Here is a 21492-nt window from a genome sequence, read left to right on the forward strand (position 1 = left end):
CTCAAGTTACTCAGTTTTCTTTGATCTCCTCTAATCATCTTGTCACTTGTAAATTTTGGTGCTTCACAGCTCTTCACCTCTTTATAAAGTATTTGTAGAAATACTGAATTCTCTATAGAGTAATGTGTAATCCTACTACTAGTACATTAAGTTTTTAAGAGTGAACAAAGTCAAATATACCTCAGAAAAATAATACCAATAATACCTCTTCTTTGGAAGATGGGAGAACTGATGGAAGTATTGGTAAATTTTGTCTTAAAAGCCAGATGCTTGTTGTCTAATTCATATAGTCTGTTCCTTCATGCAAGTTTTTTTAGTGCCTAGGTTGGAGAACAGAAGAGGAGAGAGCTCCATTTGCTCAAATTTAGAAATTTGCAGGTAGAGTGTTCTTGGCAGCAGAGTTTTGCTGTGCAGTTCTGTTTCAGAGCAAAAGGAAGAATAAACTACAGTTTAGTGATTGATAAAACTTCATTTTAGTAAAACCTTTTGCCAGCACATAGCCATGCTTATTGGAGAATAGTGGTATTCCTCAATCTATGGAAATCAAATAATCATTTCAGTAGGAACATCCATAGGCAGCAGTGAAGAACTTGTAAATGTATCCTGAACAAAGGCAGGTGTTTCAGCATCATTGGTTTCTAAGTTTTGCAGGGACATAGTTGGGTTCTTGTCCCTGCCAGTCCCAGGTAAGCTGCTCCTGGTTGCTGGCTCACTCCTGATCCAGCTCTGCCTGCAGAGATGCAGCCTGTGCTGTCAGTTCATGGCTGTCCCGAGGGAAACCACTGCTTGGGGCTGGGTGCTTTCTGAAGGCAGGATGCTCCAGACCACCTCAGTGATACCCCTCACACCACATCCCTCAGGCACTGGCATTGGCCGAACAGGGACCTGTGGAAATCTGTAACTCTCCAGCCGTCTTTTAAAGTTGGGGTTGTAGCTGATAATTTTTATCATTGAGAAAATGGTTTGGGGTTTTTTTCAAATGTACTATATGACAAAATTGAGAAGCATGCTTTTATAAATGTATATAGAATAGATTGGGGTTGATAATGCTTCCCGTTGAGGCATGTCTGCCTGCAGTTGGTGTGCATTATCTCTAGCAATAACATACAGAGTCGCACTTCAGCAATAATTTTGCAGGGCTAGGAGAAAATACAAGTGGAAATTGAATAGCAGGTGCAGCCATTGCTGTGCTTGGTAGTGGTTATATCTGCACTTCCAGCTCCTCTCCTCTGAGCTCCCGTTTGCCCGTTTTGGGAGTTCTGAGCTGTGAGGCTGAGCAGGTCCTGGTTTGGGCTGGGTGCAGGGCAGCAGTGCTGTCAGCACACCTGTGCTGCAGGTACTGACTGGCACAGTGTGCCAGTTACTGTGACATTCATTCTGAGTGACTTCATACCCTAAATTAATTGAGTCTGTTCCAGCACCAAACTGACAACTTTTCCTTCTGTGTGTGGTTGAATGAATAATCGATGAATGTCCTTGTCACCTGACAGTCTGTTTGGAAAACCTGAAATCCTTCTGTGATGCTGCATGTCCCTCCTCCCCCTCATTCTGCAGTAGGATGAGACTGAACTTTATCCCTTGAGATCAATCTGCTGTCTTTGCTAGTCTGCAGAGCTGGCTTTGAGCACTGTGCTCTGATGAGGCTGTCCTAGATGGCAGTGGATTCGGATACCTCAACACAACAGGGCAACGTGGGCATGGGATGGCCCAGAGGAAAGGTTCAGATTTGAGGTCTCTTGTTTCTTTTAAGCCATGGAGCCTTGTTGACTGAAACAACTGCAAACTGTATTTATTGCCATGTAGCTGCTGGTACTGCATCCCTTGGGAAGCATGAATGTGCTCCAGACATCCATCACATGACAAAGAGGCTTCTTTTCAGGTGAGCTACAGACGGTGCCTTGGGCCTTGAAGGACCTGCCTGTAAATATGCCTTTATTCAAAATGGTTGTCTTGCTATACCTGCCTGATACCTTCTGGTGAATGGTTGGTTCAAAAGCTATAAAAAATATTAGTCTCATGAGCATGTTACAACTGGATATTTGTGGATTAGAATCTTGCCTGCTCACTGGAGTGAAGTTAAAGTATGTAGCCATCAGCCAAAAAAAAAAACAACCCAACAAAACAAAACAACAAAACTATCTTTTCCTAGGAGCTGTAGCAAAAATACCTTTATCCAAAAGCCAGGCTAATAACTTTTAGCATTTTTAAAAGGACATAGCACCAAATGCCTTTTGAACCTGCATGTATTTAAATTAAAAAAAAAAAAGTGGAAAAAAATACATCCTGTAAAGAAAAAGCGATGAGGAAGAGGCTAAATTTAGCAGTAAGTCAGTTAAACACATCTCCCATGCTTTTCAGGTGGCAGATCAGGCAGGTATAGGTTTCCTTTTTCACAGTGGGACGTGGTCTGCACAATTGTGCAGGTGGATTTTATCCTGTCATTACAGAAGGCAGTTTCTTCCAGGTTTTCATCAGATAATATATTTACTTCCCTGGTTTCATCCTTCAGTCCTCATGCACAAAACTTGTGCACTACTAATGCCCATGAAGAAAAGGAATCTCTGAATACAGTGTTTAGCCTGTAGTGTGATGTTTGGAGTATCTTCACTTAATGCATCTGGAAATGTCAAACACCGTTTTTCACGTAAACCTTGGAGCCATCTTTCACAGAACCCATTTTTAGTTCCTTGCATCATCTTAGCAAGTGGGTAAGTTGTGATCTGCTACCTCTCCATAAACACTGTGCAGGCTGGCAGACAGAGTGCAGAGCGTGTCTCTGTGCAGTCCCTTGGTTGCAGGAGCTTGAGAACCCTTGCCTGGTTCGTGGGGGAGCAGCACTCCAGCCCTGCGGCAGGATGGAGCCAGTGGGAACTGCTCCTGCCTGCACTGACAGCTCTGGGAGGGAACTGGAAAAATCAGATAAATTTTAATCGTGTCTTCATGTAAAAACTGTAGAGATGTTGTATGTCTTGTTTTGGTTTTGACTTTCACGTACCCTGTAAAGGATGAGAAGAGCAGAGTCTTTGACCAAGAGCTGAGATGTGCCTTGTTGCTCTCAGTGTAGCTATACAAGAATAACTTGGTTGTGTAGTAAATACCATGTCAGTGTCCCAGCAAGATGATTAAAGCTCATTGAAGCTGTTTCCTTCTGTACTAATGAGTATTGCTCTGATGTCCTTGGTGATTTAATCTTGTTGCTTGAGTTAACGTTGTAGCTAGATAAGTATGAGGATTTTCAGAGATGAGACGTTGCCCATTGTTTTTTTCATGTTACCCATATGAAATAGATCCAGTCCATCCTATCCTAACTGTCAGAGTTGGTAAGAATTGTGTTACCTCTTCAGCATGAGTTGAGCTGGGGACTGTTCTTACTTGCTGCAGGTCAACAGTGGGAGGCTCAGAAACAGGGAGCACAGGTAAGGAGAAAATTTGGGTGAATAACCAATGTAAGGAAGAGAGGAGGAATACAAAGGGCAGGGAGTAGGAAGTTGTGAAAAAGCACCACTTTTTCTCTCTGGCAGTGGTCCTGGAAAGATCTGGCTTCTCTTTGGGCCTGCACGACAAGGAGAGGGATTACTTGGTACTGGCAAAGCTGTCTGGATATGTCTAAGAAAATAACAGGAGGAGCAGTGAAAGGTGGGAGTAGAGACTAACGAGTATGAAAACTGAAAGGATGGGTTACCACACTCAGTTTAGTGATTTCTCATATCTCTTCTCTCCTTCTCAGCTGTGTGTTCTTGTTCTTTCCTGCATTAGTGATCACATAGCTGCAAGGTCGGCTGGCTCAGGAAAGTCTGTCCCCACCTTGTCCCCAAAAGCACGGCTGTGTCAGATGAACTCACTGCTGCTGGCTTTGCAGCTGCTTGCCCAGTGGATCAGACACAAAAGAAGTGTTTCCCACTTTCTCTGCCCGCATGCTGGGAGCACCAGTGTGAAGGCTGGGACTGGAGCCAGGTGGTGGCTCTGCCCCTGGCAGTGCCGGGTGCCAGGGAGTCTGCGGGTGTGCCAGAGGAGAACAGCTGGGAGGCTTTAGGAGCCGGTGCTTGTGTGTGCTGGGTGTGGGCAGGGCAGGGACACTGTCACTGGAGGGGCAGCCCAGGGGCTCTTTAGGTGGGGTTTGCTCAAGCAAATCCCTCAGTTGCCCGAGGTGATGGTCCCGGCTGAACCCTCGCTGGATGGAAAGCTGAGTCTTTGTGGTGCTCTGGTTTGCACTGCTGTGATTTACTGTGTGGTTTCATGAAACCATTTGAGTGAGCCTCCACGGCAGAGAGGATGGAAAAGCTGCTCTTTCCAAAATTGGTTTAGTGTTTTTCAGACTAGAGGCTTTAAATTAAACAGCTTTGTCTTCCTTGCACACCTGATGCGGGCAGGCCACCTTGGAGCTAGGTGGTCGCTACTTTTGGCCTTTACTTCTAAATAGGGAATTTATAAATTTAGAATAGATGTTAAAAATTTTCTGGGATGTATGCTACAAGATGAAGTATTTAACTGTTTTTTCTGGAAAATAATTTAAGTGATTGAAAGACATTTTTATCAGAGACTGAAATCCACAGAAAACAGTAACAAATTCTCACTGTCATCCTCGTCTGTTATCGTTCCCCAAAAGTTTCCAAGGCTCTCACATTATACTCTTGAGCTACACTGTAGAACCATTTATACTATTCACAAGCCTGTAGTTCTGCAACATTCACCAAAAGATCATTCCAAAACATTTAAATCTTCCAATTCTCATGTATTCCTTGCTATCAGAGAACCTAAGCCTGTAAACTTTGATGTTCGGTAATTTTAAGATGTAGTGAGGTGTGATGAAATGCATTGCACAGAGCAGTAAAATAAGTTTTCTGAGTTTTCATTGTGGCTACAGAGATCTTGCATCTTCAGTGTGTGGGAACAGTTTGTGAATTAAAGGAACTGGAATACAGGGAAGCTTTAGGGTGTGTTTCCGATGGTACCTGTGTGTATTGCCTGCTCCATCAGTGCCCAAGGTTTGCAGAGAGCAGCCTGGGGCAGGACCTGGGATACTGCAGCAAAGGACTGTAGGGGATGAGGGTTTGGACAGACTGGGAACAATGTAGGAACAAACTCTCCCCTTCTGGGTGACACTTGACTGCTTGGCTGTGACAGGAGAGGCAGGCAAAATAACTATGAACCTAATTTTTTGAGGGATGAAGTCTGGTTGCTTGTTTTCCAATAATTCATCAGTTATCCATACCCGAAGGAGGGAGTAGCGTAAGTCCAGGGGGTATCTTCAATGGGTAAATCCCAGTCTTGTGTAAGGAAAAAAGAGGTTTTCTTATTGACTTCTCTCAGCTTCTTATTCATACCTGATTTTAAGGCTCATGAAACCTGTACTTGCTATTTCCTGTTCCCGTAAGGTGAAGAGGAGAACCTGACTTGACTTTGTGAGTAAGCAACGTGGTGGTAAGAGGTGTGGTGGTGGGGACTGGGCCCTGAAGAGCATCTCCCCATTCCTGTCACCCGAGCTCAGGGCCTGACAGGAGGTCAGGGTGAATGAGCAGACTCATTTGTTAGCTCAAGTATGTGCCTAAGTGTTTGTAGGATCAGAGCCAACAGTTGTCTAATCTTGAAATCGAGATTACAAAATGAGTAACTTTGCCAAGAAATGTGTTAATTGAAGGAACAGCAGTTAAAACAACTGCCTGTGTGGAAGGGTGTAGCTCTCTAATTACATCTCTTAACACTGAGATAGATGCACATTTAACACTGACACCTTCACTAATAATTAATTTGATTGTGTTTTATCTGGGTGTTGTTATTAGATACTCAATACTGGGTATATTTTCTGTTCAGATGAATTAGCACATCTAACCACTTCAGATGGATGTCTTCTGGACTAGTTTGTTACAGAAATTTCCTACAGGTAGGCTGAAAATTTATTCACAGTGTTGGGGTGAGAAGGAAGTGACAGAGAAAACCATGGAAAAGAAAAACTGAGATTGTCTCACTGCTGTGCTCATTTTATAGTATTTTTGTAGTTTTTAATTGGTCTAGTTTTAAGCATTCATGTCGACAACATACTTTGGAAGTGATCACTTCTAAGGAAACAACACTGCATTTTTGTAGTGTATGGTACATTCTTGGGTTTGTGGCACATCACAGAAGCTTGAAAAAGTTAAGTGCTTTCTTTAAAGTAAGTAACAAAAAATGTGCTATGCTTTCCCTCATGTCTTAATGAAAATGAAGTCTCATTTTTGGTAAATACTGAACTGATTTCAGTGTTATAAGACATAACTTATCTTTTGTAAACTGTAGTTGGACCTTTGGAAAGAACTGGAAATACAGAAGTATGGCCGTGATGGCATGTTGTACTGGCTTTGGCTTGAGGAGTTTCCTTGCTTTGCTTTGCTTGTGCATGCAGCTTTTGCTTTCTCTGTTACACTGTCTTTATCTCAACTTAGGAGTTTTTGCACTTTTACTCTGATTCTCTCTCCATCCTGTGGGAATGGGGCGAGTGGGGCTGAGCTGCTCACCAGGTTAAACCACAACACTCCTAAATAGTTTTTTAATTGATTTGCAGCTGCAAACATACCGAACTCTGCATAACTGAGAATTCTGTGCTGCTTTATTTATTTTTTAAAAACTTGGCTTTATTGTCCTGTATTTTGTACTTCTCACCTGGAAATCCCAAGCCAAGCAGGTACTCCCCTGTTACGTGCAAGTGAAGACATGTTGGAATGTATGGACCAGCAAGCAACCCTCTTCTGAGAGAAGCCCATGTGTAACTTGTGAGAGTTTTTGAGATTTGTCCTTTTGATTGCTTGGCAAATGTTTCTAAATGAAGGAAAAGCTTGACTGGGTAGTTTTATCACTTCATGATATGCTAGCAAATTTAACAGTTCATTTAGAAACCTGAAACACTGAGTTGTAGTAATAAAAGAACTGTGGAAAGTGATATAAAAGATCAGGTATGACACAGGGAATTGTGACATGTATTCTGTGCTTCTTTGGGTTATTACTGCTTGATGAAAGAGTTGGTTTTTACAAGTAAAACCTTAAAGGAATAATTTTCGTTTTCTAAAACCATGAAGTTGAGTCTTTGACTTTTCAAAATGCTATTATACAGCTATTAGAGTTGGTTTTTTATTCCACTTACTTGATTGCTATTTAATGGGTTCTGTAGAAGCGAGGTCCTTGAAGCTTCAGGGGTGCGCCCGCTTGACGGGCGGCATGTGACAGGCTCAGTGTGGCAGCCTTTGTATCTGCAAGCCTGAAACCAATAAAAATAGTGTTTCAAAAATAGCCAGATATGTCTGGTTATTCATTTGTGGCACCTTGGGAGCCAAGTAATGTTTAATGTTGCTTTATTCTCAAGAGTGAGTTCTGTTCCAGTGGCAGGAGCTCACCAGGTCTCCCTCGGCTGCGCACACCCACGGGCACGTGGAGCTGAGGGCGGCTGCATCAGGAATTCCCTGTGGGAGCCTCCGCTCCCTCTGCGGCTGAGGCAGGAGGGCCTTGCTGGGCCGTGGGGTGCCCTGGCTGTGCTGGGAGAGGAAGGAATGTGCACCCTGGGCTGCAGGGGGTGGACATGAGGAGGACAGTGTGCCTGGTCCTTACAGTGCCGTGTCTGTGGGATGGTGAGGGGAGGGGAGACGCATGTCTGTGGAAAGGTGAGGGGAGACCCATGTCTGTGGGAGGGTAAGGTGAGGGGAGAGCCGTGTGTGTGGGAAGGTGAGGTGAGATCCATGTCTGTGGGATGGTGAGGTGAGGAGAGATCCATGTGTGTGGGGTGGTGAGGTGAGGGGAGATTCATGTCTGTGGGATGGTGAGGTGAGGAGAGATCCATGTCTGTGGGATGGTGAGGGGAGGGGAGATCCATGTCTGTGGGATGGTGAGGTGAGGAGAGATCCATGTCTGTGGGATGGTGAGGGGAGGGGAGATCCATGTGTGTGGGATGGTGAGGTGAGGAGAGATCCATGTGTGTGGGGTGGTGAGGTGAGGGGAGATCCATGTGTGTGGGGTGGTGAGGTGAGGGGAGATCCATGTGTGTGGGGTGGTGAGGTGAGGGGAGATCCGTGTCTGTGGGAAGGTGAGGGGAGATCCGTGTGTGTGGGAAGGTGAGGGGAGATTCATGTCTGTGGGATGGTGAGGTGAGGGAGATCCATGTCTGTGGGAAGGTGAGGGGAGATCTGTGTGTGTGGGAAGGTGAGGGGAGATTCATGTCTGTGGGATGGTGAGGTGAGGGAGATCCATGTCTGTGGGAAGGTGAGGGGAGATCCGTGTGTGTGGGAAGGGGAGGAAAGGAGAGGGGAAGGAGGTGCAGTGGCTCTTGATGTGGCTGAACCAGTGTGCTCTGGTGTCCCTGTGCAGTCCTGACACCAGAAACCTGGCAGTGCCGCGTTTGTGCAGTTTCATTTTCCTTGTTCCAGAAGATAATTGTGATAGCGATGTACAGTGAGAACAGGCTGTTCATACAGACTCATTTCAGGGTATGGGGCAGCCTCCCTGTGCTACACCTGCAAGGTGCTGAGGGGAGGAGAAGTCCTGCCCCAGAAGTGGCTGATCCTGAGTTGGGCTCCTGCTCTGATGTGTTTGGGAAGCAGCTTTTCCTTCTCCTTTTGGCATGGCAGAAGCTGGTGAGTGACCAGGCTCCTGGACCACATATTGTCCCCATGACTGCTCCACTGCCTCTCATCACTCACATCACTTGAGCTCCCCTGAGACTGTTTGAATCCCTCAGTGGCTGACGTGAAACTGCACATGAACCGTGTCACCAGCATTTTTAGCAGACAGGAACAGCGTGGTTAATAAAGACCCTGTGCTTGGAGAGGCTCATGGGCCTGAGCAGGAGCCATCCGTCTCACGGTGCACATGCCACTGTACAGGAAGCAAAATGAAAGTACTTGTCCTTACACCATCCCTCTTCAGTGTCTGCTCCTCCTGTGTACCCGAGCCCGCCCATGGCAGCACAGCACTCCTCTGACAACACTGTGCTTTGCCTGTGCAAGGGCAGAAACCTCCCAGGAGGCCGGTGGTCCTGTAGAGTGTTTCCAGAAGAGATCCATCCAGGGTCAGCTGGAGTCCCCTTCCAACCCAGGGAGAAGGAGGCAGCCCTGCAGCAGAGGTGTGCGCTGATCCTGTGGGTTGCCCTCTCTCTTTATGGCAGTGGGTGCCCTGTGCTCATCCAGGTGGTTGTGGCTAACACAGCTCTGGGCTGAGGGGTCTCGTGGGTCCATCCTCAGCCTTGGAGCCCATTTGCAACATAAGCATCTCTTAACTCTTTGTGTAAGGAAGGGAAGGGGGAAGAAACTTGTGTTCCTATTTGTCTGCTCTAGGAATATTGAATGAGTTTGTTCTGAAAATCTAAAATGAAATACGGACTACTTGTAACATTAGACCTTACAAGCTTTGTTTTCTGAAGGAAACTGTAGTGTGGTATGTGTGCAGAAGCATCATGAATGCCACCTTTAATAGTTTAATGCTCTTTTCAAAGCATTAAACACATTTCATAAGTATTTATGTAATATTAGTTAATAGTGACTTTGATAATTGAACAAATAAATTGCTTTTTCCCATGGACTGGAGTTTTTAGTGCACTGCCTCTGCAATAATGCAGCTTGGGAGTCTTGGATGCTAATCCTGTCAGTCTTTTCCAGGCTATCCATAGCCCAGGGCAATTGCTTTAACTTTGGTATTTTAATTTCCTCTTTTGCAAAAAGAGCACTAGAAGCGTTATTTCCATTAAGTTTTTATTACCATAATTAGTCTCTTCCATGGTTTGCTCCTGACAGCAGAGCATTCTGCTGTTATGTGTCATTCTGTGCTGAAAACTGCACGTGCTGAAATGGTACTGATCCTGGGCATTCTCAATGGTTAGCACTACTATTTTTCATGCATCTTGAATTTTGCGTTTTTAGTAACCAGCACAAAGTAGTGTTTTTAAAAATAATCGTTAAATGTCATGCTGCTTGCTTGCTTCTGCCCAACCCTTGTGTTCTGTGGGTGATTCTGGTCTCCATTTGTGAAGGTAAAGCACAATCAAAGCAACATACATTGATATTAGTAATACAAAGTTCTCTGCTAATTTGGTTAAGTTTGGGAAGTTTTTAGAAAAAAGTATAAGATCATTTATGCTCCTGAAAACTTGAATTTTAAATGTCACTGGCTCAAAATGTAAACTATCTTAAAATCTTGTTATTGCAGGCAAAATGCCAGCCCCTGAGCAGAGCCCGATGGTGGAGGAGGGGCTGCCACAGACAGCGCAGGAGACATCCACGGGCCCGGGCATGGAACCAGAGGCTACTGCCACGACCATTTTAGCTTCTGTAAAGGAACAGGTATCTGCTTTGTTTGCAGCAGTTCCTCAGTTCACTGTGTGTGTGGAGTTAACAACTGTCCCTTATTGCATTGCTGGAAAAAACACTCCTGTTTTTTTTCTATAGTGTGTTACCCAGTATCACTGTGGTATATTTTGTGTATCAGAGCCTGAATATAAGGGGTTCAGTTACCTGCACTGAACAGAAGCATCATTCTGGTGTTCTGTATCCCTTGGAATGTCTGCACTGCGTTGTAAGTCAGACTGGAAATGCAGGTTTAGTGTTGAAAGAAGAAAAGCTGGTGTCGAATGGATGGAACATTGGAACCGGTCCTTGACCATCCTGCAAAGCTGTGTACAGTGCTGCAGAGACCTGCACATACAGACTGGGTGTGATTAATTGCATTTTATTAGAGAAGGGGGCTTAAACTTTGAGTTTGGTTTCAGTTATCAATACCAAGGTACTAAAGTATTTTAAATCTGCAACACATTTATGGGAGTGTATCTAAGGTGATAGTCTCTATAGGAAAATCAAGTTGTGTTTGCAGTCAAGTTCAGTCTTAATTTGTAAAAGTTATTCAAGGGGGAAAAACATTGCAGTTTTACGAAGAAACATTCTGACCAAAGTTTTTGTTGGTGCTTTGGTTTTGGGTTGGTCTTTTTTAAAGAACACAAAGAGAGAAGTACCAGCTTGGCTTTCATTGTATCAGAATGAGAAATAATGATGATCTTTCTTGGCTTGATAGGGAATTTGTAACATCTGAATATCAGAAGATATCCACTTTGCTGTCTCTGTTTCGCAACTTCCTTTAAGATGAATAGTGCTTGATTCAAGATGGTAACTCTGAATGCAAACATTTGATGTATTAGTTCTCATGTGGTCCCATAATAGTGTCCGAGCTGTGACTGCTGGGATCTCCAGGGAGGATCTCAGTGCCCAGAGCAGTGTCAGTCAGGACTGTGATTGCTGGGATCTCCAGGCAGGATCTCAGTGCCCAGAGCAGTGTCAGTGCCAGGACTGTGACTGCTGGGATCTCCAGGGAGGATCTCAGTGCCCAGAGCAGTGTCAGTGCCAGGACTGTGACTGCTGGGATCTCCAGGGAGGATCTCAGTGCCCAGAGCAGTGTCAGTGCCAGGACTGTGGTTGCTGGGATCTCCAGGGATCTCAGTGCCCAGAGCAGTGTCAGTCAGGACTGTGGTTGCTGGGATCTCCAGGCAGGATCTCAGTGCCCAGAGCAGTGTCAGTCAGGACTGTGGTTGCTGGGATCTCCAGGGATCTCAGTGCCCAGAGCAGTGTCAGTCAGGACTGTGGTTGCTGGGATCTCCAGGCAGGATCTCAGTGCCCAGGATGTCTCTGCACTGCTGCAGCAGTTGTGTTCACTCTGAGGTTGCAGTTAGGGCAGCACTGTCTGTAACAACTTCGTACACGAGTGTGCAGTGAAAAGCATTTGTTAGTGTTCTCTTGCCTAACCAAGCAGTGTTTTTATATTTTATTACTCTTAGAGAAAAAATTATAATGGAATATTTCTTCATTTTGAAAATGAGGTTAAAACTTCTTCCCCTTTCCATTCATAAATAGACTATAAAAAGATACATGGGCTACTACATCATTAAATTCTGATGAAAACTAAAAAGTTAAAATTGTCATTAATAGTGTTACACAAACTTCAGAACTGGAGCCTTATTGTAGAATGTACAGACACATAGAATGAGGGTGAAGGAAGGAAGATGTAAATTGTACTTAACTTTTGGAAGTGATAACATGAAAGCATTAAGAGCCAAACTGTTGCTTTCTGGTATTTTTTCTGTTGATAATAATTATGGACACTGACATGTTCAACACCCTTCCTGTGTGGCAGAAAGCCCAGAACAGAATATTTTCCAGTGCAGTTCTTTACTTTATTAAGCTTGAACAGAAACTACTACACTGTTTGCTGCGGCCCAGCTTCCTTTGGCACAGGAATTGCTGTGAGGTGCAGCAGGTCAGTGTTTGTAAAATAGAGCTGCCACACCCTGACTTAAGTACTTCAGAAGCACTGCAGTGCAAACTCAATCCAGGAAAGTCTTTATTATTACTTGTCAAATTGTCCAGATTTTAACTTAATAGAAACTTTTAAAATTACTATAGTAGTTCCGAAATAGATAAATTTATTGAATAACTTTAAGCTTCCTGCCATAGCAGAGATACAATAGCCATGATTATATAAAAAGTTGCACTCATTAGTCTATGAACCCTGCAACCCACTTCTAAATAAACTCTTCGTTTGTTTCTTTTTTCTATTACGCCAAATTAGTTTAGCAACTGTTTTACCAAACTGGAGTGTGTCCCTTGAACTCCAAGCAGACCCTCGTTGAGTCAGGTGTCAGGTGGCTGGGTAAATCTCCCTTGGTTATATTTTAGGAAAGAAATGTTTCAATTCACTCTTAGTGTATAAAATAATAGAACAAGTGTAACCTGTGAGAAATTTAGATTGCTACACCTTTGTACTTTACTGGCAAAGCTCAAGTTCCATTTTAACGTGAAAACACATCCCTAATTAGTGTAAATTCCAATAGTGCCACCACAACCCCCGCTGGCTTTGGCTAGGGCAGGGGACAGTTCTGTCCCCAGACTGCGTTATTTTGTGGGTACACAGGCAGGTGTGCTCTTGGCTCACAGTCGGGGAAGCACTGACTCGGGCTGGTATAACTGGTATCTCTGGTTGGTGACCTGCCGAGCCACTGAGACACTCACAGTCCGTGGGGCAGCTGGGATTCCCCGAGGGCACTGAGGGAGCTGCAGAGGAGCTCGCCGGCCACTCGCCGTCGTCAGTCCTGGCTCACCAGAGAGCTCCCCAGGGACTGGAGGTGCCACTGTGCTGCCCATCCACAGGAAGGGTTGGAAGTCTCTTACACATATTAAAAGTAAATAGAGTATTTTCATACTAAAATAACAACTTGTTAAAAATTGTAGGGGCAGCAGTGTAGCAGTAACTTTTTTAGGGGATTAGAATGTAGGGCAGCTAGTTGCCAACTGCTCCTGGCATGTTTGTGGAATCACTGCTTCTTTCCATGTGCGAGCTGTACCCTGCTGGATTTGGAATGAGCTGCTGCTGAACTGTGAAGATTAAATTGGATCATTTGGAATTGTGGATTTCCTGCTTAGCATGTTAGTTTTCAGTGATTGGGCTGAGAGAAAAGGTCTCGCAGGAAAAACCACTCATCGATGCAATTTTCAAAAGTAAGTGGAATATGCTGATTTTGATGTCTTTGCTAAGAGAGAAGCACTTGCAGCAGTGGCAGGTTTTGTAGTTTGGTTTAGTTGTTATTGACACCTAGAGATGGACAATCTCTCTCACCTTTTCTTTTGTTATCCAGTGACAGGGTAAGAATGACTGGATATGCTTTCAGATGGATAATCATAAATCCTTTGGGTTTCCCTTAGTGTTTTCCTAGAAGTGTTCTACTGTTCAACACTTCAGCAAAATCTTTTCCTTTTGTATAAGTGTATTGAACCATATTGTATAAATAGAAAACTTGCAATTTGCTTTTTTTTGCTTCTTTATTGTTTAAGTACAATTTTTTCATGTAGTTTTTGAGATTTTTATAGTTTACAGTTTCTGCTGTTTAGAAGCATTTCTAGTTTCAGTGAGTCAAGTCTGAGAAGCCAGCTTCCCAAAGGTCGTATTCTAGGACAAAATATATGCCACTCCTGTCTCATGTGAAATGGCCAACTCATTTCCTTAACCAAAATTCTCTGTACTCCTTTATCCATGCAAAGATCTGGAAGTTAATTCTCCTGTCTCGCGTGTACTGTTCAGCTTCTGAGGAGAAACCCCTGGTGGAAGAGCCTGCCCAGAAGTGTGGGTGCCCTCGAAATACACTGGGGCACTGACAGCCCTTGTAGCACCCTTAGTGTGGGTGAGCAGGCTGTGTGCTCAGCAGTGGCTGAGCCCCTGTGCCCAGCTGGCAGAGCACACTGGGCTCCACACCCATCTCAGCAGCCCCAGCGCTGTCACGAGGCTCACAGAGGATGTGTCAGGGGCAGCCAGGAATGCCTCCAGTGCCATTCTTCCCTTCTGACACTGCCATCAGTGAGCTTTCTATGAACTGCTGAAAGTTTGATCCCTCATCAGCTAGAGCAGCACTAAAGTGTTGTACCAGACTAGTGAACAATGCAGGCATAAAAGTATTAAGGGCTTTAATGGTCTGCTGCTGTTGAATGCAGAGTAAGTGTGATCAGCCAGTAATTGTAGCTATGTCATTTCACATCCTGTAATCTGTGATTCTCTGCACTGCCCAATTTTTTATCTTTTGTCTTCTATTTTGGAAGATCCTGAGATACTGAAAGCATGCAAATGCAGTTGTGTGCGTGAGTAAACTTAATTTTTACAGACAATATTGAGGTTGCTCTTATATGGTTAGTTAAAAGCACAGGTTTATTCTGAAATAGATTCTGGTAGAGAATTTAAATATCAGGTCACTACAGTATGACATTCATGTTGGAAAATACAATATGTTTTTAAGTAGTCGCTTGATCTCACTCTGAATTACAGCAACTTGAAATGTAGCACTGCATAGATCAGTGCAGGAGATTAACGTGAAGGAAGGTATAAGTGAACTTAATTTTGTTTGTCCTCTTCTTTGTTGCATGTTTGTATCATAAAAATATCTGAAATGTTGTTACCTTTTCTGTAACACTGTGTGAACTTTCATAGGCGATGGGGGTTGCGTGGCTCTGCACTGTGTGTGGCAGTGAATGAGAAATAGTAAATGCGAGGTAAAATATTCCTCTCAGATGTGGGCTGCACTTTCTTAGATCAGCAACTTGAGCTATTGAAAGAGTCTTAACTCGTTTGTTCAACAGGCAACATTTTTGTGATTAGGAACACATTTCATAGCTCAGCTGACAATCACCTTGGTCGTGTTTCACAGACAGTGACATTTGGTGGTTGAAGCAACTTAGCATATGCCAGTGTTACTGCAGCTTGGAGTACCAGCCCATCCGTGTCCTGTCTTCTGCCACAGCAGCCCCTGACAACTGGTCAAGAAGCTGCAAGAGATGCATCTGTCTGTTAGAGACATTGTCTCCCTCAGCTATCCCAGCTGCCCAGTCTGGGTCTGACTAGCCAGGCATGAACCACCAAAAGGAGTCTGTGACTTCACTGCTTGTGCCATTGCTGCTGATTCTTGCGGACCTGTCACCACAAAATCTTCCATTAGCCACCTGGACCACCCTTTGTTTAAAGTTTCAAGTTATTGGTGTTTTGCCAGGGGTCTTCACAACAGGGCAGGAGGAAAGTAATTTTTGATTTTTCAGCATTGTAATCTAGATTCCTCATTCTCATCCATGTTACTGCAGGATGAAAGTTCCTCATTAACAGAAATTAAAAGGGTGAGTCTGCAGTGTGGTATCATGATGGGATGCAGATAGAAGGCACAGAATTGCCTCTAAACCTTCTTTTATTTATTACCCAAAGCATGCAACAGGAGAACAACAGTCTTCATGGTCAGTCATGCAAACTGCATTCCCATTACTTACCCGTTGTCAAATATTTGCTGGCAATAGCCCAGCCCAGCATGTTGGTGGTTGTTGTCCCTTGCCAGGGAGCCACCAGCCTGTCAGAGGCACTCAGCTTTCACATGGCAAAAGGATCCAGTTGTCAGGGTTGGTATAACTGGTCTGGTCTGTACCTTGTGGCAGGGAGGTGTCATCTCGAGTCAGATCTCGGCATCGCTGCCAAGGAATTACCAGGGCACGTGGAGCTCGCCAGGGAAGAGCTCGTGGTCACCTGGGGTGAACACCACAATGTCAACACCCCATGCAGGCTTTGTCCCTCCTCTGGAAGCTTCAGCCTCCAAAAGGAAATGACACAGCTCTAAAATGTGCTGGCTCTGGTTCTCACTCCTGGCGGCCTGTGTGCCTGCAGTGGGTACAGCTGCCTCCCAGAGCAAGCTGCTGTGTGCTTCCTGCTCTGAACCTGCAACTGTGGTTAAGGCTGTCATTTTCTCTAGTTTTGTTTTAAGAATTATGGTCTGTGGTTTTGCAGTGGAATTTAGGTTCTGAGCACAAAACCTGTGTTTTGATAAGATAATTAAGTAGTTACTGCTAAAGGGGTGAATAGAATTACAGGTTAGGGGTTTTTTCCCTTGGTGTATATTGGATAGTCTTGGAAAAAAAGTGGTTCTGGCCAAGCCAGTGTAGTGTGTCTGTGTGAGGAGATTTGGTTGCTCCTTGGAATGCAGTATGACAGCGTGTTCTGTGACCTGCACCTGTAATTTCAGTATGTGCTTGCCACATGGATATTCTGCTGCAAATGCTAATAAGCTTATTAAGAGTTGTCTTTGAGTCCTACAATGCCATTTTGTCATCAGGCAGTGCTGTAGTAGGCAGTGGGTTGTGATTTGTGCCCAGGGCAGCAGCTCCTCTGTGCTGGGAGCTCCCTGTTTGAGGAGCATGCTCTCCCACTGCTCCCAGAGAGCTGACCAGGGAGACAAATTCCAGGAGATTGCTACCAGAACCGGTGTGCTGTCTGATAGGCACACACTGTGGGGGGCAGGTCCATTCAGAGTGGTATAAAATGTCTTTATAAGGAAGCATAAACTAGGAAGGTGATTGATTTCGAATTGATTAGGACTTAGTTTTCTATAGTAATACTATGATTTAAGCTAAAAGAAAAAAGGCTTAAAGCATTGAGGTATTCCAGCTGTAAACAAGATGGGACCTCTAAAACTATCCCTCTTGTCTATTTATGCAGGTGCTTAATACCTATCACCTCCAGCTGCACACACCAAATTTAAGAAGACACACACACAAAAGTCAGCACTTGTTTCAAAAAGTCTGTAAACTGCTGCTTCCCTGGGCTCCCAGGCTGCCCGTACCAGAATGTACTCACACCACAAAATAGAGATGGGTTGGTTTTTTCTGCTGTGCTTGCACTTACAAAAGCACTTTAGGTCTCCCTGAGCATCAGAGTCATTTCAAACTGGCAGATGAGTTGCAGGCCTCTTACCCCTCTGCTGCTCAGTGCACTGTGGGGCTTGTGGGCTTTCTGGTCAACACCAAAATAGAGGGATGAAGAACAGTGTAGGCAGCTGGTGCTGTTGGTCCAAACTCAGCAGTGCAAGTGCTTCACAAGTGGCCGAGCAGGACTTGGTGGTTTTTTCTCTTATTTCTCCTTAGCACAGGTTTTGTGATAGAATTGAGTGAGGTTTGATTTTTGAACACAGTATAAATAAATGAAGTAAAATATATTGCTCTGTTACCCATTCATTCCATTCACCACTCCCACTCTCAAGAAAAGTTGAATTACAGTTCTTTTGTTTTAACTGGCTTTGAAGTTTTGCAGTGTGGGGCAAAAATAGGGATTTTTACTTAAATAGGCAATTTGTTACTTTGGATGTTATGTAACAAGGAGTCTTCTAGAATAATGTGTTCACTAATGCTTCTGTGTGTAATGAAAAGGCAGATTAATAGAGATTGCTTGAATGGAAGCAGGTAATGGCTAGCATATGTTTTACTTTATTCATCTAATTAAAAGATTGGTAAATAACAGTAAGTTCACATTCAGAGTTTGCATCTGTGACATTGCTATTTGAATATTGGTTTAAGAGTAAGGAACAGGAAACAGCTTTAAACGTAGGCTAAATGTTTTCTGTTATTTCTGCAAACAAGCAGCACAGTACTGTGTATTTTGAAGGTTTGTGTTTGTTACGTGCTGTACAGTACACCCATCGTTTACTCTGGAAGAAGCTTGTCTTGCTGACATTTGCTCCAAAACTTGCAGAGCTTCAGCATCTGAATGGATTTTTTTTGAAATCACGGCATTCTCTGCTAGTATGTGAGTGACATTCTGGAGAATCAGCTTTTAGATGGATGTATCATCTATATTCTGACTTAGAATTGGAAAATAAATTATCATTTATGAATTTCTTTGACTTTTTTTGCTTAAGACAAACTGTCCAAATGAGCTGACTGGAGCCTGTGGACCCTCGTGGTGTAACATGAAGCTGTATTAAGCCAAGCACTGGTGTCAGACTGTGACAACTGGGTCTCTGTCATACAAACCTTTGGATATTCTCCATGCTTTCTATTCCAGTCACAGGCCCATGAGGTTTGTGGTGGTCTGTGGGTTATCATATTTGTGAGGCTCTTCATATCAGGTCTTGGAATGATTTAGCTGTAAAATTCTGTTTAAAAGCAGCTTTAAATAAAATCCGAGTTTAGAACATATGTCTGAAATGCTCTTTCAAATCTGAGCATCCACTGTGCCAAGCTTTTCCAATGCCAGGGCCCGCCAGCAATGCCAGCCTCTTGGCAGGGTGGCCAGGAGGAGGCTGAGGACCCCGGTTCCCCCCATAACTCCAGCATATCCTCTGCTCCCTGAGTGGAGCAGCAGCAGAAAAGCACAGTCTGCTCTGTGGGTGCTCCTGTGCAGGGGCAGTGCTGGGAGAGCTCTGTGTCCTGAGTGCCAAACCTGGGTTTGTGGCCAACGTTTGGGATGTGAGGGTGTGGTTATTCGGTTTGGTTAGGGAGCTCTGGAAGTGTTTGGAAGTGTCCACAGTGCCTTGTATCCTCTGGGAGGGGCAGGAGGCTCTGTGTGGAACAGCCCATGTGGGGAGCGGGGCTCAGACTGTCCAGAGCAGCTTTTTTGGTTTTGCCATCTCATCTGGTCCTTCCAGCAGGAGGGCAACTGCTGTTTGCCCTGGCCCTGAGCTGCCTTCCTGAGGAGATAGGTGCCAATTAGTCGTCTTTTGCAGGGTTCTTGGAGGGGATCTCCTTGTGTTGTCAGTGCTACTTCTGCAAGGTAGATCTTGGGGTTAGAGTACCCTTTCCCTTCTGTTACTCTGAGTCTCCTGTGGAAGTCCTCAAGGCAGGACCTGGGAGCAGAGGTCCCTGCAGAGTGCTGGGAGCCGTGGAGCACTGCTGAACCACCCTTCATCTTGCTGAAAAGGGAGTGGAAGGAGAGCCATTCATGAGAGGGAGGTGGTTCAGCCCCGTTCTGTGTGATGTGAGGTGTGAGGGAACAGTTGTCATGAGCTGTGATCCCTGGCACTGTGGGAGGAGGAGAGCTCCTGTGCAGTACCATTACATGAGTTACACACAGGGAAAAACCTGGTCAGTAATTTGAGCTGTCAAGTCAAAGGAGTGCTCTGTGCTGTACTTGACCTGTATGTAAGACTTGCTTCATCAGATCATTAAATATCTGTGTTCATCTATTTTTATATAGTGTTGAACAGTTTACCTAAACTTCAGGGGGTTTACAGTGTCAGTTTGAAAAATAATGTGATTGCTCGATAGAAGCCTTTTCTGTGGTTCATAAATGCTGACTGTGGATGAGAACACCCCCAATATCCCTTGATGTGACACAGTCTCATTTCAGAGTGCTGTAGGAAATGGTTCCAGGTTTCAGTAACACCCACCCTGTGCAGCACTGGTATCCCATGTCACCCTCAGAAGGATACATTCCAAAAGCCCGTTACAAAGGCTCAGATTTGGTACCTTTGACCAAGAAATGTGACAAAAGCTGAACTCAGGTGAAATAGCACATCTGTACCCTCAGCCAGTTTGAAATGATAAATGTTAAGGTTTCCAAGTACAGAAGTCAGAATGTGGAATAGTTTAGGATTTGAAGGTTTGTGATTGTAAAGGTTAGGATATGGTATTTTCCAGTTTCCTTGTTTATAGATGCAATTGAAGACTGACTTTACAGGCACTGATTTTGTTAGATTGTGGGAACATAAGGAGACACAAAAATTTTAATTGCAGGAGGAATAAAATCCAAAAATGCTTAAACATGTTTTTCTTTTTGTAACAGGTGATAAATCAATATTTGCATGAATCACTGATTTAAGGAACCATTAAATTTCCACTTTATAGTTTATTCCCCTAAGGAAGAGTCAAAACAAAAAAACATGATTGTGATGAATCAGTGATTGTTTCAGAGTTAATCTACACCCATTTTTTAACATCAAGAATGCTTTTCTTTTTATTTTGAAATTTCAGGAGCTCCAATTTCAAAGACTTACCAGAGAACTGGAAGTGGAAAGGCAAATTGTGGCTAATCAGCTAGAGAGATGTAGGCTTGGAGCAGAGTCACCAAGTGTCGCCAGCACAAGGTACAGGTCCTGATGACTTTACTTTCATTTGTCCCATAAGTTAAAGGCTTTTTAGTGGTGCTTATGTCCTCTTCATATATTTTCACTGGTAGCTATTCACCTCCATTAACGTCCAAAGTATTAAAAAAATGCGGATTTGCTGTGAAGAGTTACGGGACAGTTTCAAGAGGTCTTCTAATAATTGATTACATTTTCAATAGAATGTATAGTGTAAAGCTTTAATTTCTCTCAAATATGTTAAATTTTACTTTTTAGATTCAGCCCAGGAGAAATAGAGTAGACTTACACATATTTGTGTCAAAGTAATGATGCTAGTTAAATGCAGTAATCCAGTTATTTATTTTTTGTCCTAAATTAACTCTCCGGTTTCATTCAGCTTTTCTGAAACTGTCTGTCATTACATGTGTTTTCAGGGAACATCTTGCTATAAGTGTGTTTCTGGCATATGTAAATAGTGTGAAACATTCCTCATGTATTTTCCGTGCAATGACCGTAGCTATGGCAAAGCATTTGTTAGTGTTTCAGCTGTAATGAGTATTCTGATTATTTATTTATTTTAATTCCCCAGCAGTCTTTGTAAGTCTAAATGTGTTTGAGGACTCACTGATCTCAAGCATGTCAAATGAATCAGAAAGCCTCAATAACATGTGTCCTTATGAACCATTTGTACCTGCAGTTTGGGTTCCAGCAGAGCTCCTGCTGGCATGGATTTAGAGTGTGCTCTGAACATTAGTGTTCCTTGCCTTAAGTACTGTTTGTTTCTGGATTCCTTCAGCAGTAAACCTGGGTATCATTCTGAAATGTTTCCCCCTGGGGTCATAATAAATATTTCTGCAAATTAAATGGAAAGTTGTTCCTACAAAAACTTAACAAACAGAAGGCAATTATTTAAAAATAGATTTTAAATCGTACCAGCTAGCACAGGTGTTTGTATACATCAAACTACTTGAGGTGTGAATGTGATGCTACATTACTTTTGTGCTGAGGGACATGGGCTTAAAGCTTGGTCTGGGCAATATGTCCTGGCACGTGTGTGGTGTTGGTTAATGCTTTGACTTACTCTGTAAGGGGGATATCCCTTTTAAGAGATGTGTGAGAAGCTGGGCAAAACCAGTTAATCT

At 43.8% G+C, this 21492-nt stretch overlaps 1 protein-coding gene across 11 annotated transcripts in view; it reads left to right on the plus strand.

The window, feature by feature from the left end:
• The window catches only part of PKP4 (plakophilin 4), an 83851-nt gene that overhangs the window by 16226 nt on the left and 46133 nt on the right, over nucleotides 1–21492 (plus strand). For 9 of the 11 annotated variants that reach the window (XM_032693288.1, XM_032693290.1, XM_032693289.1 and 6 more), the window contains exons 2-3: nucleotides 10162–10295; nucleotides 20259–20371. In XM_032693288.1, the coding sequence (XP_032549179.1) occupies nucleotides 10167–10295; nucleotides 20259–20371 (242 nt within the window). In that variant the 5' untranslated portion in view covers nucleotides 10162–10166. Of the gene's footprint in view, nucleotides 1–10161; nucleotides 10296–20258; nucleotides 20372–21492 lie in introns of those variants that run through there. The other 2 variants (XM_032693296.1, XM_032693298.1) reach the window with 1 other exon arrangement.

The sequence above is a fragment of the Chiroxiphia lanceolata genome, chromosome 7 (genome assembly GCF_009829145.1).
Source record: "Chiroxiphia lanceolata isolate bChiLan1 chromosome 7, bChiLan1.pri, whole genome shotgun sequence".
Classification (NCBI taxonomy): Eukaryota; Metazoa; Chordata; class Aves; order Passeriformes; family Pipridae; genus Chiroxiphia; species Chiroxiphia lanceolata.